General features: G+C 37.2%; 1 protein-coding gene across 9 annotated transcripts in view; it reads left to right on the forward strand.

Moving 5' to 3' along the window:
* EMSY (EMSY transcriptional repressor, BRCA2 interacting) overlaps positions 1–15,906 on the forward strand; it is a gene marked incomplete at both ends in the record, with an annotated part of 71,197 nt that overhangs the window by 20,808 nt on the left and 34,483 nt on the right. For all 9 annotated transcript variants that reach the window (XM_084236745.1, XM_084236738.1, XM_084236739.1 and 6 more), the window contains 2 exons: positions 3,437–3,713; positions 11,836–12,090. In XM_084236745.1, the coding sequence (XP_084092871.1) occupies positions 3,437–3,713; positions 11,836–12,090 (532 nt within the window). The remainder of the gene's footprint in view (positions 1–3,436; positions 3,714–11,835; positions 12,091–15,906) is intronic.

The raw sequence follows: 15,906 nt of genomic DNA on the forward strand, positions 1-15,906 counted from the left end.
GTTTGATTCACTTGGTTTCAAAATTACTTCACTTGCCCTGTCATAATAAGTAACTTTAAAGTACAAGTAAATTTTCTTCAAGGTGGATCTCTATTTTGGATAACCCCTTTTCAGATCAGAGAAGTCATTTTGCAGCCTGAATTTTCAAAATATATTTTATCATTTGTATCTATAACCTAAAACTGCTCTGAAAGACTATAGATTTATTTTACTGAAATTTTGTTGTCTTAATGTTAGAAACCTATGTGCATAATCTAGTTCTGAAATTGCAGATATTTGACACAAGTGTGAATGCCTCCCCTTCCCTTGCCCATGATAGACATTGCTAATTAACTGCGGCATACTTTACTGCCAAACCTTGGTGAATCCTCATCTGTGCCACAGAGTCCTTAAAAACACGGTGCTCCAGGAAGCTACTGCTATTAATTTGGAGTTGGCAAATGAGAACCCGAATTGCAATTGCTACTCTTACTGGTTTGACTGTGGTATTAGCTATGAGTTCTTTGGATTCTCAGAATTTGGGGAAAAGATATATGCTTTTTTAAATGAAACAAATAGAGGAGTATAGTAAAATATATTTCTAGGTTGGTTTAATCTATAATGACCTTATTCATAATCTTTTAAATATTCATTAAGTAGTAATTATAAGTTACTGTTAAGTACCATTTGTTGACTATGAATTAATTATTGACCACCTGCTATGTGCCTAGCACTATGTTAGATGCTTCCCATCATTATCCCATTTAATCCTTGTAATGAGTTTGTGAGGTAGGTATTATTATCCCCATTTTATAGATGATAATTGGAGCATAGCCTGCCGTCATTAGGCAGTAACAGGATCTGAGCTCTCAGGTTCATTTGACTCAAACTTCTAGTCTTTTCTTTTTAAACCATATTGGTCTGTTTCTCAGTTGACACGGTGGTTATTCTTGCAATAATGCTAATAGGTATTTGCTGATCAAGTCCTAATGGAAGTATGCTACTTATCTCTATATGGATGTTTGCTGGTCAAGATTTGTATGTCTCTCTTGACTTCTCAAATAATTAACAAACTCCCTAAAGTCATGAGCATGTATTTATATCTTATAATTCTCTGTAACACTGACACTATATAATAGCAATGATACAGTTAAAACCTCTTGATATATAGTACTGAGTACATATATTTTTAGTAAATTTTGACTAATATAACTTAAGAACTTCTTTAGGATTGTATAAAAGTGGAAAAGAATTTCTCCTTTATTCTTTGCATTTTTCAAAACCAATTTTCTGTGCTGGCTAAAAGTAAAAGTAATTTCAGTGAGAGGAGTATCATGTTTTGGGTATCATTATACTCACCATTGATTGAAACTGATGCTGCAGATTTATAAATGATTTTTGTGTTCTCACCTATAAAATGGGGATGATAATAATAGTGTCTGTATCATAGAATTGCTCAGAGATGGAAATAATCCAATGCATATTATTTCTAGGAGCTAATCTTGTTTTTGTTCTTTTCCTTAACCCTGTCATTTCATACATCAACAAATCCTTTTGTCTCAAGCTCTCAAAATCTGAATCTGATCTTTTGTCTTTATTTCCACTACTAACCCATCCAGTCTAGGTAGCCTCTATAATTTCTTGTCTGGTCTACTGCAGTAGCTTCTTTTCTAGTCTCACTGCTTTTAATCTTGCACCACATAGCAGCAAGAATTTTTTTTTTTAATATAACTCGGATGTTATTGTTTTTCTGCTTAAAATCCTCCCATAGCTTCCTATAATACTTAGTATAAAATCTGAATTATATTTTCTGGCCTCAGATCTGATCTAGCTCTGCTTACTTTTTCAACCCCTCCTTACTCTGTATACTTTTTGCTATGCTGGCTTATTTTTGTTTTTTAAAAATGTCAAGCTAATTCTCACCTTAGTTCTTTGCTCCACCTTGCTCTCTGAAATGCTTTGTTTCTAAATAGTCTACAGGTTTTTTAATCATAGTGACTAATTTTGAAATCTCTTTCCTGCCTCTTTTTTCCTCTGTTCTCTGTATCAACCTATGAGAGCAAGTCCTGTTGATTTTGTCTTTAAATATGTTCAGTCTGTTCATTTTTGCCACTTTGTCACAAACACTTTGGTCACTGTCATCTCTGCTTGGTTTTTTGCAGGAGCTACCTGATTTGTCTCTGTGTTTTTGTTGTCTCTACTGTACTTCTTAACTAGCAAATAGAGTAATGGGTTTTAAAAATTTTGCTTTTAAAAGTTTTATATTTACAGGAAAATTGAGAAGATTACAGTTTTCCTATTTCTTCCTTCAGTTTCCCCATTCTTAACATTTTATATTGGTATGGTACATTTGTTTACTTAAATATAATATTAACTAAAGTCTATGGTTTATTGATAGTTCTTTAGTTTTACCTATTTCTGTCCTAGGATACCACATTACTTATACTTGTCATGTCTCCTTGGGCTCCTTATGGCTGTGAAAACTTCTCAGACTTTCCTTGTGTTTGATGACCTTGAAAGTTTTGAGGAATACTGGTCACATGTTTTGTAGGATGCCCCACCATTGGAATTTGCCTGATGTTTTTCTCATCGTTAGACTTTGGTTATGGGTTTTCAGAAGGAAGACCACAGAGAATAAATGCCATTTTTATCACATCATATCAAGGGTCTATAATGTCAACATGATCTAACATCATTTTAGCTCCCCATTAGTTCTCTGAATCTATTCTCTGAACCAGTCTTATAAATTCCAGTGTCATTCATTAGGCCCTTGAAGCTTGCTTCTGCCTTAGGGTTTTTGTCCTTGCTGCTGTGCCATTGAATGCTCTTCCTCTAGGCAACGACAGGGTTCACACCCTTCCTTCCTTCTGGTTTCTGCCTTAATGTCACTTTATCAGAAAGCTCTTTATTGAATACTTTATTAAAAACATTGTACAGAAATCCCATTACCCTTTATTTCCTGCTTTATTATCTCTTCCATATATCATTTTATGATTTATTTTTGTTTATTGTTTCTCACTATTAGAATGTAGCTCTATATAAAAGTATGAAGTATTGTTCATTCCACTATCCCCAGCATCTAGAACCATGCCTGGCACATAGTAGATGCTCAACAAATATTTATAATGAATGATTATCTAAATTACTTTCTGAGAAGATCATGCCAATATAGTCCCTAAGCAGTATTTTTGAAATATTTACTTTGCTGTATATTGCACACCATTGAGTGTTGTCTTTTAAGGTATTTGGTTGGCGAAAATTGTTTCTCTTAAATATATTTTGATGATTACCACTAAAGAAAGGCTTTAAAACATAATTTTAGTTGTATATTCCTCTTTGTTAAATTGTTTCTTCATGTTTCATAAGCTATTTTTGAATTGTATATGAGCTAGCTGTGAGTTTAGATACATTAGTAGTATAGAGGGTACATGAAAATAACTTATTTTTCCTTCCTTAGGTTATTATAGTGACCACATCACCAAGTTCAACCTTCGTGCCCAACATTCTCTCCAAATCCCATAACTATGCAGCAGTCACTAAGCTTGTACCAACATCAGTCATTGCTTCCACAACTCAGAAGCCACCAGTGGTTATAACTGCTTCACAGTCCTCCTTGGTCAGTAGTAGCAGCAGTGGCAGCAGCAGTTCTACACCATCACCTATTCCCAATACAGTTGCAGTAACAGCTGTGGTATCTTCCACGCCATCTGTGGTCATGTCAACAGTAGCACAAGGTGAGTGGTGATTCACAATGTCATTTTGTCCCTGTGGCATATGGGAATTTTGGAGAAAACTCTTCAAAACATGTGTTTTTCTGTTTTGGATGTGTAGGTCCCTACTGATGTATCAGAGATGATTATTCCCGCTGCCATGAGAATGTCATGGTCGTGGGTTACTTTGTTTTCTTATATTAATTTTAAAATATATTTTCCCCAAATGCCTGGTACCTAGTTTCTTAGGCAATTAATATTCAAAAAATGTAAGTTAAATCTTTCACAACAAATTTCAAATGGAGCATACAAATCTCTTTAATATAATGAAATTTGTGAATGAAGAACTTGTAATTATCTTACTATAGGTTCTTCAGAAGAAACATTAAGTATATAAATTTTCATAGTAAGTCACCTAATGATAAGAAGTGGTGGTAAGAGTATGATTTCAAGGACACACCATACGTCTTTTTTGTCAGTCTTCTCAGTTTTTCTATAGGGCAGATGATAAAGATAACGAGAGGAACTGAGATTGAACTGAAGAACAGTTGCTGCTTAATAAGAGGAAATGAAGCAAGGAGTCCTCACTTCATTGTTGTCTTAAAGCAGCTTAGCTTTCTTCCATATCTTTGCTTTCCTCCTATATGAGAGGCAAATAGCACACTGTCAAACTTTGTTTTTACAACATTGGTACGTCTTAAGTTGGGGATCAGAGGGAAGCATTTATTATGTGGATTTCATACCTAGGTTTGTAGTCTTTTAAAGGAACATGGACACAGACTTGTACTTAATATTACTTTTCATAGACTTATGCTTATACTTATGAGTTATATAGCAAGTCCTGGGACTTGGAAATATCTTAATTTGTGAATTAGCAGTGGATGCAAGCATTCAATTAGGAAAAAAGTGATTTTCATAACTGCTTTGTAATAGTGTGTTTTATATACTTTTGTAACAACGAAGAGCTGTGGATGCAGTGTCCCTTCACTCTACAGCCCTGATATATGAGTATAGGATTAGAGGATCTGTCATTATTTCCTGACTCAAATACCCATTTAATATCTCAATCAATAACAGGCTTAAAATTATGTTACCTTGGGCCTTCCCAGTGGCACAGTGGTTGAGCGCTGGGTTGCGAAGCTGCCCGCAGCCTCTGCAGCGCCAGTTCGATTCCCGGCTGCTCCCCGGCCACGGGAGGAGGGTCCCACATGGCGCGCAGACCTCTCCTGCCTCACCCGCTGCTCCTCTCAGCAGTGTGCTTCAGTCCTTCTGCCTGTTCTGCTCCCTGCTCTGGCTCTGGTGAATTCTCTCACCCTCCCGCGCTTCTGACTGTACCCAGTGCTTGTATAAATAAATAAATAAAATAAATAAAAAAAAAATTTTTTGTTACCTTAAGTAATTTTTAAAAACCATTTCAACCTTTCTACTTGCATAGCAGTAAACTATGATATAGTATTGTTACTAAAAATAGAAATAATTTTTATACAGAAAGTCAATTTAAAATGATGATTAGTTTTACTAAATAAATTCCTGATTGCAAATATGATCCAAATTTACCATTTCAAAATTTGAAGATGAACAAAGGAAAGGCTGTCTCTTCATTTGACTGATCCCTGCATTAAAACTATCATCAATTGATAGTTCTTTTTTTACTTCTCATACTAAGCACACAGTTTGCTAAAGTTTTACTATATTAGAAAGATTACTGTCCTTTCAAGGAAGTTGTTATTTGAAATAAAAAGGATGTTTTTCTTGGTTACTAATGAAATACCTATGTAAAATAAATATTCCATATTTATGTTTTTGTTTCTTGATTTTCTCAGATATTTTCTGAATTTTGAGGGAACTTATAACTTCCTATTTTATCCTTTACTTCTTTTTTTTAAGATTTATTTATTTTTTATTTTTTATTTTTTTTTTTATTTTTTTATTTTTTATAGAGGCATGTTTTTTCTTTCTTTCTTTCTTTATTTGTTTGTTTTTGTTTATACATGCACTGGGTACAGTCAGAAGCGCGGGAGGGTGAGAGAATTCACCAGAGCCAGAGCGGAGAGCAGAGCAGGCAGAAGGACCGAAGTACACTGCTGAGGGGAGCAGCGGGCGGCAGGAGAGGTCTGCGCGCCATGTGGGACCCTCCTCCGGTGGCTGGGGAGCAGCCGGGGATCGAACCGGCGCCGCAGAGGCCGCGGGCAGCTTCGCAACCCAGCACTCAACCGCTGCGCCACCAGGGAGGCCCTATTTTTTATTTATTTATACAAGCACTGGGTATAGTCAGAAGTGCAGGAGGGTGAGAGAATTCACCAGAACCAGAGCCGGGAGCAGAGCAGGCAGAAGGACCGAAGTACACTGCTGAGGGGAGCAGCGGGCGGCAGGAGAGGTCTGCGTGCCATGTGGGACCCTCCCCCGGTGGCCGGGAGCAGCCGGGGATCTAACCTGTGCTGCAGAGGCTGCGGGCAGCTTTGCAACCCAGTGCTCAACCGCTGCGCCACCTGGGAGGCCTTTATCCTTTACTTCTTAATACCGTGTGTCCTTTGAAGCTTGAGTAGGCACGGAGGAGCTGACATGACAATGCAGAAATTTTTCACACAGTCACTGAAGTCAACAGATCATGAGGGATATAAGAGTAAACTATCTGAATATAGATATTCAGGAAACTATGGTTATTTTGAGTTTCCATTTGAGATCTTGAATTCAGATATTAATGCTGAGGCATTAAGCATTTGCTTTATTTATTTTTTTATTTTTATTTTTTTTATTTTAGAGGCATTTTTTTATTTATTTATTTGTTTGTTTTGTTTGTTTGCTTGTTTTCGTTTTTTATACATGCACTGGGTACAGTCAGAAGTGCGGGAGGGTGAGAGAATTCACCAGAGCCAGAGCGGGGAGCAGAACAGGCAGAAGGACCGAAGTACACTGCTGAGGGGAGCAGCGGGCGGCAGGAGAGCTCTGTGCGCCATGTGGGACCCTCCTCTGGTGGCCGGGGAGTAGCCGGGGATCGAACCGGCGCCGCAGAGGCCGCGGGCAGTTTCGCAACCCAGCGCTCAACCGCTGCGCCACCGGGGAGGCCCATAAGCATTTGCTTTAAATAAAAGTAAATGTTAGTGGAAGAAACACTATCTAGACTGCAGTGGTGCTTCTGACTGCAGGGCTTCTGTAGCAGCTCCTGTAGTGTGAGTACTTGGTGGACAAGGGCATTCGGTGTTTGCTTCTATTAGGCAGTAGAGAAAGGCTCTTTTAGAACGAGGTATCTGTAGTTATTTTTGCAGTTTTTTGCAGTTGGTGGTAGAAGGGGAAGAGTCATAGCACAGTACCTTTGTGGGTGACACCAAGTTTGTAAGTGTAGAGATGATTCCACAGGTAGGAAGTAGAAAGATTGTGTATGGGTTGGCTCATGCTGTGGGAAGGGGAAAGAATTCCTTAATATTTGCAATGTGGGAATTCTTAAATTCTACTCCTGAGAATGGTTATTCTGAGATGGTCTTCTAGAGGAAAGGATAATTAATTTTTTTATTATGAAAAATTCCAAATATACATAAGTAGAGAGAATAATGTAATGAACCTTCATGTGCCCATTACCCAGCTTCAAGGTTGATCAACACATGGTCAGTTTTGTTTCACTTGTACCTGCTGTTTTCTTCCACAAATCCCTGATCTGAAATGTTTTGAAACAAATTCCAGATTTGTAATTTCATCTATAAATACTTCTCTTAAAAAAAATTAAGAATACCACTATGACACCAAGAATTTTTTTAAAATTTTTTTTAAAGATTTATTTATTTATTTGTTTGTTTGTTTGTTTGTTTATTTATTTATACAAGCACTGGGTACAGTCAGAAGCGCGGGAGGGTGAGAGAATTCACCAGAGCCAGAGCAGGGAGCAGAGCAGGCAGAAGGACCGAAGTACACTGCTGAGGGGAGCAGCGGGCGGCAGGAGAGGTCTGCATGCCATGTGGGACCCTTCTCCGGTGGCCGGGGAGTAGCCGGGGATTGAACCGGCGCTGCAGAGGCTGCGGGCAGCTTTGCAACCCAGCGCTCAACTGCTGTACCACCGGGGAGGCCCGACACCAAGAATTTTTAACAATAATTTCTTGAGGTAATAAAATATCTAGTTAGTAGTATCCAAATTTCCTTGCTCATGCCATTAAAAAAATTATTTTTTTTAATTAGGGCCCAAACAAGGTCCATAAGTTGTATTGGTAACTGTTATGTCTTTTTACTTGTGTGTCTCATCACTTTTTTCTCTCTTCTTTGTAATTTGTTGAAGAAAGCATGATCCAATTTAAGTCTGATTATTTTTGGAGACAAGGGGAATGAACATTTTTCCTCTTGCATCACTTTAGGAGGCACGTCACATCTGTTTTATCTCTTTTAATGATATTAACATTGATCAATGGGTGTATTCTTTTTTTTTTTTTTTAAGATTTTTATTATTTACACAAGAACTGGGATACACGCCAGAGATGCAGGGGGTGAGAGGATTCACCAGAGACAGAGCAGGGAGCAGAACAGCAGATGGACTGAAAGCACTGCTGAGGGGAGCAGCGGGTGAGACAGGAGAGGTCTGCCCCGCCATGTGGGAATCTCCCTGGCTGGCTGGGAATCCTACAGACAGCTTCATAACGCAGCGCTCAACCTGTTGTGCCACCGGGGAGCCCAATGGCATATTCTTAACAAATTCTTAAAAAGCTATCAGCAATTTGCAAGGCTATTGATAGTTGCAAAAATGAATTGTCTTTATTTTGTTTATGAGCTGGAGTAACTTTTCCTTATTACCATTGGTTATCCTGAGATATAATTCATATAGGAAAAGCAGGGTAAATACCTGACTATTTTCCTTAGTATGTTCTCAGATAATGAGTTGGTTCAGTGACCAATGATATTTTTATTCCCCATATCATTAAGATTTTTGATGTCCTATCAAACCATTGCAGATATTCTTTTGGTGGTCAAGCTGTCCATTCCTTTCCAGTGAGGGCCTGTTCAAATTGGCTCCCTAGGTTCTTTTGACACATCTGCATTAGTCCTTAACTTCCTTGTTTTGTGGTAGATGATGTCCAGGTTTACATTGCATATATTTTACCCCAGATTTGGAAGTAGACATTTCTTCAAGGAGCCCTGATTTCTTATGAGATCTACTATTTAGATAACACAATCTGGGCACTGTGGAGATAGTGATTGCTGCTGGGTTGGTGGTTGTTTTTAGATTTTTTCCCCCTGAACTGAGCTAGAGTCCTTTTTTTTTTAAAGGAGGAAATATATCATTGTTCATATTTATATTACCAATTCCAGTTTTAGAATTATGGGGTTTTAAGTTTTTTGTTTTTCTGTGTGTATAATTATATATATTTTTTATACTGAAAACCTGGTTCCTAATGATGAATAAAATCATGTATTTGATTAACATACTAGTTTCAGAATAGTAAAACCAATATGATTAATAATATGATTGCTAAACAATTTTAAATTTTATTTTGGTTCTTTTTTAAAAGATTTATTTATTTGTTTATACAAGAACCGGGGTACAGGCCAGATTCGCGGGAGGGCAAGAGGATTCACCAGAGACAGAGCAGGGAACAGAACAGGCAGACTGATGAAATACACTGCTGAGGGGAGCAGCTGGCGAGACAGGAGAGGTCTGCTGCGCCATGTGGGACCCTTGCCTGCTGGCTGCGATCGAACCAGTGCTGCAGAGGTTGCGGACAGCTTCACCATGCTGCACTCAACTGCCTGTGCCACCAAGGGAGGCCTTATTTTTGGTTCTTTTGACTCTTGTGGTATTTTTACTAAGAATAGATAATCAAATTAACTGTTTTTTAAAGTCACGTGATATAATTTTGTCCTCAGATTAAGTTCTTATTTGGTGTGTACAATTAGGTTAATTTATTTTGTGTTTTTGGGGTGGTAATTTAAATTTTTTGCCTTAATTTTTTTATAATGTTGTAAAATATTTAAATTTTTCCAAAGTCAAATCTACAAAATAGTGTATGTTCTGAGTACTCTGCTTTAGCTCTGCTACGGTCCTTCTATCCTTTTCTATGGTTCCCTGATAGATAACCTTTTCCCCTCTAATTAGTTTTTAGTTTATCCTTCTGTATTTTAATATACATACTCTTGTGCATTTTAGTGTTTGGAAAGCATAGTTTTTGATTTCTTGATTATAACTGTGTGGTAATACAGAAAAAGGGGATGTGCTTGGTGTGTATCAAAAGAAATTGTTTCCTTTAGATGGCTCCTTCATATTTGATTTCTCCCTATTTTGCCCCCTCTGGATTACATACTTATCAGACTTGAGTCTGTAAATAACTTTTTTGTTTATATCTAAACCCTTCTGACTCTTCTTGTTCCTTATCAACCAAAGAATGGGCTAGTGTTTCTTATTCAGGTTAATTACTATGACCTTTCTACTTTTTTTTTTTTTAAGATTTATTTATTTATTTATTTATTTATTTATTTATTTATTTATACAAGATTGATTGATTGATTGATACAAGCACTGGGTACAGTCAGAAGCGCGGGAGGGTGAGAGAATTCACCAAAGCCAGAGCGGGGAGCAGAGCAGGTAGAAGGACCGAAGGACACTGCTGAGGGGAGCAGTGGGGCGGCAGGAGAGAGCTGCTCACCATGTGGGACCCTCCTCCGGTGGCCGGGGAGCAGCCCGGGATTGAACCGGCGCTGCAGAGGCTGCGGGCAGCTTTGCAACCCAGCGCTCAACTGCTGCGCCACCGGGGAGGCCTGACCTTTCTACTTTTTACTCTACCTATTTCTCAGATACATTCTGTTGCCATTGTCTTTTCTGTTACTTTGGTAAAAGACTTGTTTTTCTCTTACTTTCATCTCATTTTTTTCCTCATATTCTTTTATTTATCCAATATTGTGACAGTGTTCGCTGATCTTTTACTTCCTTTCTTGATCCCACCTCACCCCAAGTAACATTTTGTCTAGCTACATTGTATTCACTAATACTCCAGCTTTCTATAATGTTTTTATTTGCTTTAAGCTGGTCCTGAATATGGTTCCTGTTTTACAGTTTTGTTTCATGAAATCCTGTCCTTATGAAACCCCAAACTCTACCCATTCAAATGTGTCCTCACTTAGCATGCATAGATTTTAGAACCTGCAAGTATTAGTAAATTAAATAATTTTAGAGAGAAATGGAGAGCAAAAATTAGTTATCTTACCACTCTTACGATAGCACTTTTCATTTTTAAGTTACTGCCTTTTCACCCTGCTGAATTTTAAAAATTTATTTGGAATAAGAAGTCTACATTCCATTTGGGATGATACGTCTTTCGGGTAACATTTTTGTTAAAAAAATTAAATTGAGTAAATTTTAAATATCTTACTAACTTTATTCAGTAATTCACAAGACAGGCAACATTCTGTCTAGGAAATAGAAAGAATCTGAAGAGTTGTACAAAATTAAAGACTTACAGGCAGAAGAGAGAAGTGTGAAATATCCTAAGTATTTGTAATTAGGTTATTGTCAGTTTCTTTGCATTGTTTCAGTGGTGCTCATAAAGTTGACATGTAAGTTATATTCCAGGTTCTCTCTGCTAGGAATATTAATTCATTTCTAGAAAATCTTCCTGTTGGGTTGTTGATGAATTGTAAGATTACAAAAATCCAGCAAAGAGGAATTTCTCTCAGGCTCATTCATGTTTAATGGAAATAATTTGTATTCCTTACCTTTGTATGCTTATATTAATATTGTGCAATAAAGGGATAAAATCTTAAATCAGAACATTTTTGCTGTGAATATATTGAGTATGTCCACTTGTAAATTTTTACATGATTATTTAATGACTTAGTGCTCTCAAGAAATGACTTTATAGTTACTAGAAATGGGCTATAAAGCTAACTTTACCATATTAAATATAGTTCTTTGTTTTAATGTGAATTATTTTATCTAGTGCCATGTTTAAATTTCATTGTGAATTATTTTAACAGATGGTATGTTTAAATTGATTAGTTTTAAGTCTCCCTTGCAAAGTTTGAAGACTAGACATCAGCTATGTAAACCACCACACTGAGTGCTTAATAAATTGCTTTTATTGGTTTGCCAAGTCTTTAAACTATTATACATTGGAATATCTAGAAGCTAGTTTAATTATGCTTTACTGTTCTTTTTTCCTTTACTCTTTCACAGGTGTATCTACATCAGCAATCAAAATGACATCAACCAGACTTCCTTCCCCCAAAAGCTTAGTGGGTACTCCAACTCAGATTCTTGCACAGTTTCCTAAGCAGCATCAACAGTCTCCTAAGCAGCAGTTACATCAAGTACAGCAACAGACACAACAACAGGTGGCCCAGCCTTCTACAGTATCTCATCAGCAACAGCCTCAGCAGTCTCCATTGCCACCTGGTATTAAGCCTACCATTCAAATCAAACAAGAGTCAGGTAACTGGAATATGTTTACAAGATTTTTTTTCCCCCAATCACTGGTTATGCAAAGACTGTAGATAGATACTTAATAAATTTCTGTATATGATTTCCTCAGGCACCAGAGTTTTAATCTGTTGGAAATACTTACATAGAGAGAATTAGAGCTTGGAAATAGAAAAGTGATGAAAAGCAGCTTTGATAGCAGTAACTTTCAGTGAACTCAGGAGAGATAAAGGAAACTGAGGAAATAAACTCAGCTTTTAGAATTATACTCTAGGACCTTGGGGTTATGGGAAGTGAATAGTGGAGAGGTTAGTCTGGGAAGTCTTGTGTTAGGTGACTGTATTATAAACTTCTTTTTTTTTAAGATTTATTTTATTTATACAATAGCTGGGGTACAGGCCAGAGGTGCGGGAGGGTGAGAGGATTCACCAGAGACAGAGCGGGGAACAGAACAGGCGGATTGACTGAAATACGCTGCTGAGGGGAGCAGCAGCCGAGTCAGGAGAGGTCTGCCGCGCCATGTGGGTTGCTCCCTGGCTGGCCGGGAATCGAACACGTGCTGCAGAGGCTTCGGATTGCTTCATAGTGTGGTGCTTAACCCCATGTGCCACCAGGGAGGCCCCAGGATTTCCTTCTTTTTTATAATATTCCTCCGTTGTGTGTATTTATATCACCTTTTTTTTTATCCATTCATCTGTCATTGACACTTAGGCTGTTTCCATGTGTTGGCTGTTGTAAATACTGCTACAACAAACATGGGGGCACAGATACCTTTTAAAGTTAGTGTTTTTGTTTTCTTCAGGTAAATATCCAGAAATGGAATTGTTGGATCATATGATAGTTAAATTTTAAAATTTTTGAGCGACCTCATAGTTGTTTAATCCATTTACATTCCCACAACAATGCACAAGGGTTTCCTTTTCTCCACATCCTTGCCAAAACTTGTTATTTCTTGTCATTTTGTTAATAGCTATTCTGAAAGATTTGAGGTGATACTGCATCATGGTTTCCTGTTGAACTAAACTTATTTGTCTGAAAGAAATAACACTTGGTCATGGTATATAATTCTTTGTCTAAATTACTAGACTTGATTTGCTTACATTCTGTTGAGAACTTTTGTGATCATGAAAGATATTTGTCTATAGTTTTCCCTTTTTTCTGTACTGTCTGTCTGCTTTTGGTATCAGGGTAATACTGGTCTCATAAAATGAGTTAAGAGGTATTTTTTCCTTTCCTATTTTCTGGAAGAGAGTGTGTAAAATTGATGTTAGTTCTTGTTAAACAGTTGATAAAATTTGCTAGTGAAATCACCTGACTTGGAGATATCTTTTTTGGGGAGTTTTTAATTATGGATTTACTTTATTTAATGATTATAGGACTGTCCAGATTATCTGTTTTATCTTGGTTGAGTTTTGGTAATTTGTTACTTTCAAGAAATTGAGTTCTAAATTGAATTTATGTAAGTCTAGTTGTTGGTTGTAATCACTTACTATCCATTTAGTGGCTAGAGCATCTATATTAATGTCCCTTGTTCCCACCTTATATTGGTGGTTTGTATCTTTTCTGTCTTTGTCAGACATGATGGAAGTTTATCAGGTTTTTGAAGAACCAGATTTTTTTTAAAAAAAAGATTTATTTATTTATACAAGAACCAGGGTACAGGCCAGATGTGCGGGAGGATGAGAGGATGGCTGCACTCAATCGCCTGCGCCACCAGGGGAGGCCCAAGAACTAGATTTTTACCTCATTGGTCTTTTTAATAACTTTTCTGTTTTTCATTTTATTGTTTCCTTCTGCTTGCTTTGTGTTTACTTTGCTCACTGATTTCTTAGGGTAGAAACTTAGATTACCAAGTTAATGCATTTTCTCTCTTCGAAACATTTATCAGTTTTGTCTGTATGCACATAAATAGATAAGTGATAAATTTCTCCTAGCCTACTTTAGTTACATCCGAATTTTGTGTGTTTTAAATTTACTTTCAGTCTTCCTCTTTGATGATTACGACTATGTAATTAATTTCAAAATGTTGAAGATTTCTCTGTGATCTTTCTACTATTGATTTCTAATTTGATTCCGCTATAGTCAGAGAACATACCTTTGCATCATTTCAGTTAAAAATTTTTTTTTTTTTTTTCTGGGACCCTTGATGGCGGCTGGGGAACGAACTGGTGCTGCAGAGGCTGCGGGCAGCCTCGCAGCCCAGCACTCAACCTCTGTGCCACCAGGGGAGGTCCTAAAAAAATTTTTTTTTTAAAGTATAATATCCCCAGAGTTTTTCTTCAGACTTGAGGACTTAGCTCCTTTACATGGTGTTTGGATGAGGTGGTGGGGCAACATTCACAGTTCTATATCAGGGTTGGAATGTTGGGTCCTTCTGGGTTGTATGAGAGTGAGTCCCTGACTACCTTGACATGAATGCCAAAATTCATGCAGTAGTATAATTTCACATACAGCTTGGGAAGCACATAGGTGTCAAAGACACTTGCATGGGATAAGTCTGACAGCTGTGGCCTCCACTGTTTTGACTTCTTCCTCAGTTGACAAAGCAAATGGGCTGTACGTGACTGTGGCCCTTTCGGCCATGACCATTATTCCTCCTGTTGGGTTTGTTTGTTTGTTTGTTTGTTTTTTGGTCATCTTGGAAGCAAGGACCAAAAAGAGACAGTTCTTAAATATTTTTTGTAGTTTCTTAAATTTCTTAAATATTTTTTGTAGTTTTGGCTCAGAATATGCCCTACTTTGGTGAATATTCCATTGTACATGGGGAAAAAAATGTCTATTGTTTGGAGAGTGTTTTATTATAGAGAGATTAGATCCCACTGGTTGATTGTGTTGTTCAGTTCTCCTATGTCCTTGTTGAATTTTCTGTCTAGTAGTTCTATCAGTTGTTTAGAGTGGGATATTGAAGTCATTCATTATAAATACTCTGAAAATATCTTACTTTTTGCTTTTACTTTTACTTTTTTCATATATTTTGATGCACCAAACAAAGAAGACACAGTGTCTTCCTGGTAGTTTGTTCCTTTTTATATTGTGTGGCATCCTTTTTTCCCCCTCTAATAATTTTCTTTGCTCTAAAGTCTACTTTACCTTCATTCCGACATAGGAATGATTAATCTTTTGATTAATGTTTGCTTAGTGTATCTTTCCTCCTCTTACTTTGCACCTGTATCTGTTGTATTGGAAATGAGTTTTCTGTAGGTAGCATAAAGTCTGGTTGTATACTTACTCTTTGTTTCTTCAATGCTATATTTATATCATTTACATTTAAAGCAATTGACATGTAAAGCTTAAGTTGTCCGTTTGCTATTCGTTTTCTGATTTCTTTTTTTCTTGCCTTATGGCTTTACGAAAAATTTGGAGTTTGTTATTTTTTTCTGTTTTCTTAGTGTTTGTTCATGATTATAATTTATATGTGTAATTTCTACTACATAGTGCTTTATAAATGGAATACTTTTCTATTGCAGAAGGGAAATTCAAAATTTCTAATGTTGTCCTGTTGTACCCTTGTTGGGAAAATATGGAGCTATCTGTTTTATGATCTTTTTCCAACCACAAGAAGCTCTGGAACTTTGGGGACTGGGCAGGGATCAATGACAAACTTCTCTCTGAATGACATTCCTGTTCTGGGAGCTGAGCACTTAGTGAAAGAAGGGGGTGCTGGGGTGGGTAGCAGCCTGAGAGCCTCTTGATTAACTCCCCCTGAGCACACAAGCCAGAACAATGTTGATCAGGACCCAGTATTCTCACTGGTGCTGGGTGCAAGGGTGGAGTCTTTGTTCACAAATTTGGGGTTTGGTAGAACAAGGGAGCGCTTGCCTCTTCACT

The sequence above is a fragment of the Talpa europaea genome (genome assembly GCF_964194135.1).
Source record: "Talpa europaea genome assembly, chromosome: 1".
NCBI classification, from domain to species: Eukaryota; Metazoa; Chordata; class Mammalia; order Eulipotyphla; family Talpidae; genus Talpa; species Talpa europaea.